The sequence below is a fragment of the Desmodus rotundus genome, chromosome 2 (genome assembly GCF_022682495.2).
Source record: "Desmodus rotundus isolate HL8 chromosome 2, HLdesRot8A.1, whole genome shotgun sequence".
Classification (NCBI taxonomy): domain Eukaryota; kingdom Metazoa; phylum Chordata; class Mammalia; order Chiroptera; family Phyllostomidae; genus Desmodus; species Desmodus rotundus.
In genome coordinates, this window is record NC_071388.1 from 108,305,205 (window position 1) to 108,317,319 (window position 12,115).

The following is a 12,115-nucleotide window of genomic DNA, read 5'->3' on the forward strand; positions in this document are numbered from 1 at the left end:
GTATTACCTCAGTGGTATATGATTACTAAGGAACATCTCAGCTGTACTAATCAACTCTGCTGTGGTCTCATGAGCAGGATCAACTATGAAAACCTGTAGGGGAAAGAAAAAGGAACACATGAAATGGCATCTATTAAAATGTTCTCCAAATAGGCCTGTCTTTCCCACCTCTGGACCTTTGCTGGTGTCCTTCCTTTTGCCTGGAATGCCTGTCCTCTTCTGCCTAGACAGTTTTTACATATCTTTTAATACCCCACCCAAATGTCACCTGCTCCCACTACCATCCCCTGCCAGCCGCATCCTGCCTGTTCCTCATTCAGTGGCTCTGTGCACGCTGGCAGTACAGCCCTAAGCACCCTGCAGCTTATTTCTCAGTGGTCACCCAGCTATCTTGCATGATCAGCACTTCATGCATGTACCAGTCAGTCCTTACCACAGGTTACTCTGCACATGCTGTTAGAATTATCTCTGTTCTATAGACGAGGAGCCCAAGGCTCAGAAGGGTTAGCAGCTTACCCAGGATAGAGCCAGAAATCAACCCAGGCTTGTGTGAAGCCCAAACACTGTCCTCCTGCTCTCCCCCATCTCTCAGATGTGACCCTTTGCAGGGTCAGGGACCCTGTCTCATTTACCTTTATGTGTTTTGGGCCCAGCACAAAATAAATGCTATGAAACTGAAAAAATTAACATTAAAATTAAATAAATAAATAAACAACATGTCCCTGGGCCAATAGAAATACCCTTAATCTTTACACTTGAAGGCCATATTTTTCCAGCTATTCCTGAACCACATAAGACAAGAATCATATTACTAGCAGTAACCCTCCCTTTAGTTCAAAGAATGTGGCATTAAAAGGATACAGGGTATTCTTATGGTCTATGCTAGTGAAAGGGGAGTTATAGTCCAGATTGCTAACTCCTACTCTGTTACTACACTTTAAAAAACCCAAGTTTTATTAATGCTCCCACACTAAAAATTCACATTAGATTTCTAAGGATCTCTGAATTCAGAATTCATTTAGAATTCAATTTTTATTTTTTTATTTTTCCAAGTCAAAATTTTATTATTTTTAAAGTATATTTTATTAATTTTGCTATTACAGTTTTCTCAATTTTTCCCCCTTTATCTCCGCTCCGCCCTACACCCCCCAACCATCCAGCATGCCCCCTCCCTTAGGTTCATGTCCATGTTTGTACAAGTTCTTTGAGTTCTCTGTTTCCTATACAATTTTTGACCTCTCTCTGTCTATTTTATGCCTACCAATCATGCTTCTTATTCCCTCTACCTTTTCCCACCTATTCCTCCCTTCCCCCTCCCCACTGAAATCCCTCCATGTGATGTCCATTTCTCTGATTCTGTTCCTGTTCTAGCTGTTTGCTTCGTTTTTGTTTTCTTTTTCCTTTTTTGGCGGGGGTGGGGGGTTCATTTGTTGATAGTTGTGAGTTTGTTGTCATTTTACTGTTCATAGTGTTGATTTTCTTTTTCTTAGATAAGTCTCTTTAACATTTCATATAATAAGACCTTGCTGCTGATGAACTCCTTTAACTTGACCTTATCTGAGAAGCACTTTATCTGCCCTCCCATTTTAATGATAGCTTTGCAGGATAGAGGAATCTTGGATGTAAGGTCCTTGCCTTTCATGACTTCAAATACTTCTTTCCAGCCCCTTCTTGCCTGCAATGTTTCTTCTGAGAAATCAGTTGACAATCTTATGAGCACTCCTTTGTAGGTGACACTTTCCTTTCCTCTTGCTGCTTTTAAGATTCTCTCCTTATCTTTAATCTTGGGTAACTAAATGATTATGTGCCTTGGTGTGTTCCTCTTTGGGTCCAACTTCTTTGGGACTCCTTGGCCTTCCTGGACTCCCTGAAAGTCTATTTCTTTTGCCAGATTAGGGAAGTTTTCCTTCATTATTTGTTCATATAAGTTTTCAATTTCTTGCTGTTGTTCTTCTCCTTCTGGCACCCCTATAATTCAGATATAGGAAAGTTTAAAGTTGTGCCAGAGGTTCCTAAGTCTCTCTTTACTTTTTTGAATTCTTGTTTCTTCATTCTGTTCCGGTTAGATGTGTACTTCTTTGTTTTGTTCCAAATCATTGCTTTGAGTCCTGGTTTCCTTCCTGTCACTGTTGGTGCCCTGAATATTTTGCTTTATTTCATTCTGGGTATCTTTCATTTGTTCTTTCATTTTTCGGTCAAGCCCAAGCAGTTCTGTGAGCATTTTGATTACTAGGACTTTAAATTCTCCATCAGATAGATTGGCTATCTCCTCATCACTTAGCTCTCTTTCTAAAGTTTTGCTTTGTTCTTTCATTTGGGCCTTATTTCTTTGTCTCTGCGCACCTGTTAAGTTGTAAGGGAGCAAGGCCTCAGGTATTCACCAGGGCAGGGCCACTGTCCTTGCTTCACTGCAGCGCTGCCTGTGGGGGAGGGGCCAGAGAGGGAACAGTGCAGTTCTAGCCCCACTTTCCAATGAACTCTCCTGTGAGACTGGGAATTTCTCCCACCCTGGCAACCACCGTAGTCCACAGTCAGCTCTGAGTCTCAGTTTCCCGTTCAACCAGCCCTGCCCGCACAGTGCGCCACCTCGCTGAGGGTTCTCTCTGTCCACTGCCTTACCATCCAGTTGCTCTGATTGACTGTTTCTTTAATTCATTGGTTGTCGGAGTTCCTCACAGTTTGATTTTCTGGCACTTCTTGTGTTGATTGATTTTAGATCGGTTGTTATCCTGCTTTTGGTTGTGCAAGGAAGCAAAGGGTTTCTACCTATGCCTCCATCTTGGCTGGAACTTAGATTTCAATTTTTAGACAATAATAGCTATCATTAAGTTTTCATGTGCTTTAAAAAATATTATCTCACTTAACAAAGTTCAGATATATGGTAAGGAGAAACACTGAAATTTTAACTGGGAAAGAAAAGAGGTTTCAAGAGTAAAAAAAGTATAGATGACAGTGTCCCTTGAAAGTACTGTGGAAGCCAGCCTTGGCACTAACCTGCCCTTTATCTCTTTAGGAGCTAATAAGGCAAGAGAAAGAAATGAGAGGGAAATAGAGGGCCAACTAAGAACCCTCTAGTTAAAGCAATGAAATAAGAAATAACAAGTAGAAGGTGACATAAAGATTCACTTAAAGGAATAAATTCAACTATTAAATTTTAGGGATTAAGATATTCAAGAAAAACAGCAGCAGCATAAGTTAAAAAGGAGAACTATCTTAAAACTAAAATAACACCGTCTAAATCTTCAGGTTAAGGATGAGAAGCATTTGCTAACACACTGACATCTCACAGCCCTACAAATAACTAATACATTTCAAAATCCTTCAAGTGTGAATATGGTGCTAGAAATAGACTATATTTAATAGTGGTAGTTATGGGGAGAAGTGGTTGGTAAAGGAGAGAAGTGAACATTCTAGACATGACAAAAAGCTAGGATAGAAGGCAAGGCAGACACAGCACTCACATCCAGACAGTAAGGAGTTTTACTCACCATGTTATGCAAGTTTTTCCTTATCTGCCGGATAACACCAGGAAAGGTGGGTCGAAGCAACTCTTGTAGACTGGAAGGCCATGAATTATATCTGGCGTCAACCTCCAGATTGTTGATCCACTAGAAAAACAAAACAGAACAAAACAGAACCTGGTACATATATTTTAGTCACCATTAGTGAAATTTGCAGAAAAAAAATTAGAAGACTTTAAATTAGTTTAAGAAGAATTACACTGGAACAGACCATTTTCAAAAATATAAACATCAAGTAGAAAAATGAGTGACTAAAACATAAGCCAAGAATAAAATATACTTGCAACCTACAAAAGTGATGAAGGACTAGCATCAAGAATATGTATAGAAATGTTAACATATCAATACAAAAGGCAAGCAATATATGAGAAATGGAAATTAGTGAAGAATATGAATAAGAAATTTACAGAAGAAATTCAAATGGGAAATTAACACAAGGAAAGATGTACATTGGCACTAGTTATCTGAGAAATATAAACTGAAAGCACAATAAAATTTCACACTCATTAAACTGAAAAAAATTTTAAAGTTCATCAAGATTCAAGTGTAGGCAAGGATATAGAGCACTGAGAATTCTCAACCAATACCAGTGTCTGAAACAGTCACTTTAGAAAAGACCTAATAATGTTGAAGAATTTATTACTATTCTACTATTAAATACTCCAGTTCTAGTTCTAACCCATATAAAGTCTACATGCATGCACAAAGAGAGAGGTACAAAAAGAGCCATTATAGTACTGCTTATAACAGCAAAAATTACATACCACTTAATGCCCATAAAGAAAGCTATGGATAGCGAAATGATATGTACCATTCATACAAAAAGGGCAGGGTGGAATAGTATTAGTATATTACCTTGCTCATGTAAACAGAGTATTTCTGGAAGGATATACAAGTAACTGATAATACCTGTTGCCTCTGGGGAGAAAAACTGAACAGTTGGGTGACAAGACTTCAATATAAACTCCTTTGTATGTCATAAATTTTAAATTTTGAATATGTAAAAGATTTTTTAAAAATCAATAAAATATAAAACCTCATCTGACAAAACTAGATCTATATGTATCAACCTACATAAGTCTTGAAACAATTGTTGAATAATGAAGGAAACTGATAAAGGATACTGATAATGCATTTTTCAAAAATTTTAAACATGTAATAGGGAATAAAATAATAAAATAAGGGACAGAAGGAATGCACAACAACTTCAGAACAGAAATTACCTGCAGGGAGGAGGGAGTGGAACTGGGAGAGATACAAAGAGGGTTTTGAAACATTATTTTCTTCCAAGTAAACAAGACATCTGACACAAAATAAATGTTAACATTTAGTAAGTATGATGATGGTTTGTTAATTATGTTAATCTGGTTAAACATTATTGTTAAAGATGTTAACCTATGTTAAACGTGGTTGTTAATTATGTTAATCCCTTTACTCTTTGTAATTAAAAACATTTTGACAGAAAAGTAAATAACAGGTATTCACCAAAATAGCAGTTACATCACCAGGTGACAACTCAAATAATGACCATCTAGGTTCTACATTATATCTTATTCAAAAAAATGTCCCTAAAATAAATGCAGAATGGAAACAAAAGACAAAAAAGGACTGGATTGCCAAGGATGGGTAAGCATATCTCCAACGCTGATCTCATTTTCACCATGACTACCCTAGATAGCTCAATTCCCACCACTCTCTTGTACAGATATGAAGACAAAGGCCCAGAGGCATCATATAGAAGATATTAACCTACATAAATCCTTCCCAACATAAAATATCAAATTTCATTTAAGGAAGTTTATTAGCTAAAAAATATTTCTAAACAAAATCACCCAAGACTTGTACGCAACTGAGAAAATACAAACGAAATACTCTTTCCTAAGACATGCTCCACTGAATCAGAGGGAGATACAAAAGTAGAAAAATCACCATCTTAACCATATTAAACATAATAACTGAACTGTTTGGAGGATTTCAGAGCCTAATTTATTACACACACATAGTCCCATATAAGCAGTTGTGGTAAATCTTTGATGCGAACAAAAGAGATGGCAGTAATAACTTACCTCTTATAAAAGACAAGTGAGAAAACCCTAATAAAATACCTGGCTAGATGCCCCTGGACACTCTAACAGAATACCTACCAAAATAGCAGGACTCCTGATATCTACAGCATAGTCAGCGTCAGAGGGCTGGATGTTCAGTTTCAAAACGTTATGCAGAGAAAGACCTTCTATTCCCAATCTATGTAGACCTTCCATGACCCGAGCTTCATTTCTCAATATATCAAACAGACTGAAAAAAAAAAATAGGTATTTAGTAGAAAAAGATTTTTTTAAAATCCTTTCCATTAAAAAAATGTTGTCAGTTCAAACTTTATTTCCTATCAAACTAGTTCAGAAATCAACAAAAGGGCACTCTTTCCTCTGCTTCATCTTATTGAAGTATATAGAACAAAGCAGATAAGACTTACTTCTTGGTTCATGTTTATTTATACTTACCAACACATACATTTGTATAGAAATTATCTCTAATATAAACATACAATTTGAGGATGATAATACTACTAAATCTGGGTTTTACATTGTACATTTTTAAAAACACTACAGTAATCTCTCTGTGTTACTGCTTACAACTGCACATGAATCTACACTTATTTCCAAAGAGCTTATGAGGAAAACCCCCAAAAAAGGAATACTAGATTACATGTGTTTAACATATGTTTCAATATGAGTATCAATTTCCATAGGCACACACACATATGACCACAGAAAAAGGTCTAGAAGAAGTCACACCCAACACGCCCTGGCTGGTGTGGCTCAGTAGAGTAAGTGACGGCCTGCGAATGAATCAAAGGGTCGCTGATTTGATTCCCAGTCAGGGCACATGCTGGTTTGCAGGACAGGTTCCCAGTAGGGGATGCACAAGAGGCAACCACACACTGATGTTTCTCTCCCTCTCTTTCTCCCTCCCTTCTCCTCCCCTCTCTAAAAGTAAATAAATAAAATCTTAAAAAAATAAAAGAAGTCACACCCAATAGAGGTGCTAGGAGTTTGGTGGGGGGTGGGAGGGGGTGTTGCTGGTGAAGAAGTAAGAAGACAGGATAAAGACTTTTCTTTTTAGTTCCTTGATTTCTCTGTATTATTTAAAATTGTTTTTAATGAGCAAGTACTCAGTGTGTAATACTCTAAAAAATTTAAAATATACATTTTTAATAAAAAAAGAAAAACAAATATGGGAAATCTTTTAAAGTGTCCTTTGCTAATTATTCATTAGCTCTGTTTTAAAGCAGTATGTGAACGTAAAGCTCAATATCACACTGGGGAAACTATTTCTGCTGAAACACCAGCAATAGCTTTTGTCTTTACTATTATGAAGCCACAGTGTCAACTTTGTCAATTTTAATTCCAAGGATAAAACTTAAATTCCACCTGACCGTCCAACCCCTCCAAAAATTCATGAGAACTATTTAGAGCAATTTAGCCCTAAATCACATTTTAACAAAAAAAAAAAAAAAGTATGTATTCAAAAAATATATGTAAGATAGAACACCTTCTGAAACAGCAGAGGCTGCAATTGGAATAACCCTACTTCACCCTGTTCCCAGAGCAAAAGAAGCTGCTCTTTTCTGTTTTCCTAGTTAACAGGAAAACTACAGCTTCTAAAAGGGCATTCTTGAAAGACACCTGAGCCTTAAATGACCAGGGCCTTAAATATACATTATGATAAAAAAAAAAAAAGGGCAAAGTGTCATCCTACTCATTCCAGTCAGAACACAGACCTTACTTAAATGCACTCCCCCTGAGCCTGGTGAGCCATCAGGCTTGGCAACATGCCACATCAAGGAGAACAATCTGAATGCACCACAAGGAACTATACATTATAAAAACTTTTCAGAGAATGGGAAATATTATCCATACCTGAATATATCCTGCGTATCTAAATCAATATGAAGTCCATTGATGAACAGTGCTGAATCTCCAGGCTGTAATCCTAAAGTTCCCTTGAAATACTAAAATATTTTTAAAATGATTAAGGCACAGGAAGAGAATGTTTAACTGAAATTTACATGTTTCTGGCTTTAATATGTGTACAAACGTTGGTATCCTCTAATGTACCATACTAAACCCTAAGGCTGGGTGAAGATTTCCTTTTATGCACTCCCATTCGGATTTACTACACTCTCTAGTGAAACTGCTGGTTTATGTGGCATACACCCCTCCTCCCTTCCGCCTCCCTCCCTCCCCTCAACATTAATTAATGTAACTGTTTCCTATCATGGGGGGAGGGGGAGGGCAGTAAATTAGCCAAGTACTGAGAGTCACTTTTTCTAATAGAGGACTTCTGTTACTTTTGCCTGCATGTGATGCCAAACGAGGTAGTGACAGCATCAATAACAGCTAAGTCTTCTTGATAAAGCCCAGGGATTTATCAAAAGGGTTTCAAAACCCCACACCTCCCTTCAACTTTCAAACTAAGGCACACCAAGGAACTTTGAATTGCTGTACTAAGAACAGCACCTACATGCAATCTACCTACCCAAGACCTGGCCTCCACGGGGGACAGGGGAGCACTTCCTTCAACTACTGCTCCCTGAGACTGTTGGGCCACCCTGGTTCTCACAGGGCTGGGAGAGGAAGGACAGGGACTTCTGAGCTCCCTCCTTTTTCCCAGCAGTCAGTAGACTAAGAGAAATAAACTTTAAGATCTAATATTGCATGGGAGAAACATAAAACAAAACAAAACAATGAGAAAGCCATGGCTTGTGCTTCTTTGCACTGCCACGATTAAATGTCAAGCAAGGTTAAGGGAATAATGAAGATCTGTATCAATTAGAATTAAAATTTCTTACATGGAACAGAAAAACTTCATGTCCTCTAACTCCCAGGCAGCAAGTACAAAACCCTTTGACTATAAGAACAATGGACTCTGACCTGTTAAACACAGCTCACATTTATTTGTAGATCTGGATGTTGGTAACATAGGTGGGTTTACTTTCTGAAATTCATCACACTAAAATTTTGTGCATTTTTATATGTGTTTTATATTGTATTTTATACTTTAATAAAATATTTTACTCAAAAAAAAAAAAAAAAGAAAAATTCAGGATGTACTGCCCTGACTGGTGTTGCTCAGTGGGTTGGGTGTCATTCCACAAACCAAAAGGTTGCCAGTTCGACTACCAGTCAGGGCATGTGCCTGAGTTGTGAGCCAGGACCCCAGCTGGGGGCATGTGAGAGGTGACCAATTGATGTTTCTCTCTCACATCGTTTTTCCCTCTCTGTCTCCCTCCCTTCCTCTTTCTCTAAAAATTAAATAAATAAAAACTTTTTTAAAAATTCAGGATATACCAAGATATGACCTGTATAATTTAATGTTTTATCTTCCTGGGGGTGAGGGAGCCCTAATAGTAGATTGAACATAAGCACTTTTTCTTCCCTTTTGAAACTTTCTTGAAATGTCTGTTGTTTTTTATATAGGGACTCTCTTAAAGTTATAAATCCACAACAACAACAAGAACAGAAAATAAAAAGGGCAACTAACTTTGGAAGCTGAAAAGAGACATGTGAATAGCAGTATCCTAGTAATCCTGAGAAATCTGAATGCTAGGTTGACAGTGGAAAAAGCCAACAGAAACACCAGTAATTGAGAACACAAAGAATGTATGTGTAAGTGGTAATCATTAGCTAAAAATGAGTTCTGACAGAAAAGCCTTTTTAAGATAACAACACTTAGATTTCCCTGACTCCACATAGCAGGTAACTGGTGTCATAAATCCCTCTACTCCAAAAAAATGGAGGCTCATCCTAGAAAGAGTAAAACAGAGAATCTGGGAACTATGAGAAATGAAACACAAATAAGGTTGGGAATCCCACACTGAAAATAGGATACTGAGTGGAAGTACTGAGGGCTCTTCCACACTGGACCTCTACCACTCTGGCAGCCTGACTTCATCTTCTAGACAGAAGACTAGAAGATCCTTTTCTGGAGACTAAACAGCTCAAAGGAAAAGGTTTAAAGATACTGTCGCCAGGGCCCCGGCTGGGCAGCTAAGTTGGTTGGAGCATCGTCCCATACACCAAAAGGCTGCAGGTTTGATCACTGGTCAGGGTACATACCTAGGCCGCGGGTTCGAATCTCAGTCAGGGTTTATATGGGAGGCAACTGATCAATGTTTCTCTCTCTCTCCACCCCCTTCTCTCTCTAAAATCTATAAACATATCCTTGGGTGAGGCTTTAAAAGAAAAAGATATTGTCACCGGCGTTCCCTTAAAAGAGGCCATTCCAGGATAGCCTACAGTCAAAAACCCTTATCTTAGGGTTTCCACTCAGCTCTTGACTACCTCATTCTTCAATATAAGCAGCGTGTCACCAATCACCAGACATCCTGAAAAGCCTCTAACATTAAAGATAAGAGATAAAAACTAAAAGAAAGGATGCTTAAGAGGAAACAGACTATGCGAAGAAAATATAAATATACACCATTGCTATCTTCAGAAAGACATGAGAACCCCTTAAAAAAAGAATACAAGAACAACAATAACCCTTGGAAATTAAAAACGTGACAATTACACAAAAAATCTCAAATGACAAATTGAAAATCCTTCCCAGAATATTTAAAGGTAAAAGACAAAAGAATTGGAAAATAGGAAAACAATGTCCCCAAACTAAAGAAAATGATTTTTCAAGCACTCTCTCAGCTGGGAGCACACCCATGCCTCTCTTCCTTCACGAGCATGCATCTTGTAAACTCTAAGGGTCCCCACAACACTTGCAACCAGGGGAGCAATGAGCAGGTGCAGCTCCTCTCAGGCTAATCACTTGTACATGTCTCTAAGGCCCCCTTTTTTCGGACTTTCCAGTGAGCCAAAGCAGCCTCACCTAGGCTCATGTCTTTCCTTTAATATTTCCAGAGAGTCGGAGTAGCCTCACCTACACTTTCTCCTATTGCCTTTTCTATCCTGTTTCACTGTCCCCAGCTTTAATAAACATGCTCTCAAAAAAAAAAAAAAGAAATGATTTTGCAGATATAAAGGGCCTACCAACCATCCAACAGTACAGAGACTTTTTTAAATGACATATAATTGTGAAATTTCAGATTACTAGGGTAAAAGAAAAGATCCTAAATGATTCTAGAAATAAAAACAAGATCTCATACAAAGGCTTCACTTCTCAATAGCCACAATGGAAATCAAAATTATAAGTAGCAATGACTTCAAATTTCTAAATTGCTTCCAATCTAAAATTCTATACCCAGCCAAGCTATTAATTAAAAAAATGGAAAATTGATTTCTCAGAGTCTGAAATTCGCCTTGCATGCAACTTTTCTCACGAAGAATGATGACTTTGGGTCAAGAACCAAGATGGCAGAGGATGAAGTGGAAGCTACACTAACCTTCAACCAGGACCAATCTGGAACTACAACTAAATTGTGAAGAAATCATCCAAAAGCACCAACTAAATAACAGTTGGAGAGAAGCCTTATAAACAAGGACACATAGAAAAAAAACACTTCACCACACACTGGAAGGGAGTGTGGAGGAGGTGTGACTGGATTAGCTGGGCTCCCATGGGTGGCAGCTGAAGTGCCAGAGGGATATTTCAGCAGCCAGGGGTTTCCCCTGAAAAATGTGGGGTCTAAAGCTGGGCTCTCAAGCCTAAAGCACCAGAGCCTGGAAAAGAACCCAAATAACAAATGGCTGTGAAAAGCAGCAGGGTTTCTATCCTCCAGAAAGACAGGGCTGGAGATGCAGAAAACCTCTTAAAGTGCCAACACAGAAAATTTGGTTTGCAGCCACTTATCCTGGGCTCTGGCAGAGAAAGGGTAGAGTGCACTACAGAAGCATGAGGAGAGTCTGGGATTGGTGGTTCAAGGGAGAGAACTAAATAAATAGCCACCAGGATCCCTGGGCTGAGTTCAGCCCCATACTGCAGAGCACTCCCCTCAAAGCGACATCAGCCTAAAGAGAAACAAGAGCCCCATGAACAAAAATTACTCTGCCCCACCCTGTGAGCTTAAGCTGGGCTGCTATGTACACCTTGAGGCTATATCACTGATTAAGTTTAACAACTAAACTGGAACTCTGGGAGCTCTGAGACTTTAGCTGATGGTACTCTAGGTGCTGGTTAAAGCCAGACTTGGTGTGCAGCCTGGTTCTTTCTGAACAAAAACAGGCCCAGCAGAGGGAACCACACTCTGTGGATCACTGATTGCTCAAAACAGGTTGCCTAGGACCAGTCACGAGCAACATATGACAAAGACCTACAACAGAGTCTTTACAGATGTACTTAATACATAAAAACAAATACAAAGCAGCCAAAATGGGCAGACAAATAAACAGATCCCAAAGGAAAGAACAAGAAAATTCTCCATAAGAAGAACTAAATGGCTCAGTGGACTGAGCTCCAGAAAGTAAACCAAAAGGTCACCAATTCTATTCGCAGTCAGGGCACGTGCCTAGGACCTGGGGCCAGGTCCCCAGTAGAGGGTTTGCCAGAGGCAGCCACACATTGATGTTTCTCTCCCTCTCTTTCTCCTTCCTTGCCCTCTCTCTAAAAGTAAATAAATAAAATCTTTAAAACAAAAAAGAAGA

At 38.6% G+C, this 12,115-nt stretch overlaps 1 protein-coding gene across 3 annotated transcripts in view; it reads right to left on the reverse strand.

Annotated features, from left to right (window-relative positions):
* The window catches only part of UGGT1 (UDP-glucose glycoprotein glucosyltransferase 1), a 213,073-nt gene that overhangs the window by 126,543 nt on the left and 74,415 nt on the right, over positions 1-12,115 (reverse strand). For all 3 annotated transcript variants that reach the window (XM_053918537.1, XM_053918538.1, XM_024569684.3), the window contains exons 12-15: positions 7,442-7,533; positions 5,666-5,816; positions 3,489-3,608; positions 8-93 (exon numbers count right to left, since the gene is read on the reverse strand). In XM_053918537.1, coding sequence (XP_053774512.1) covers positions 8-93; positions 3,489-3,608; positions 5,666-5,816; positions 7,442-7,533 — 449 coding nt within the window. The remainder of the gene's footprint in view (positions 1-7; positions 94-3,488; positions 3,609-5,665; positions 5,817-7,441; positions 7,534-12,115) is intronic.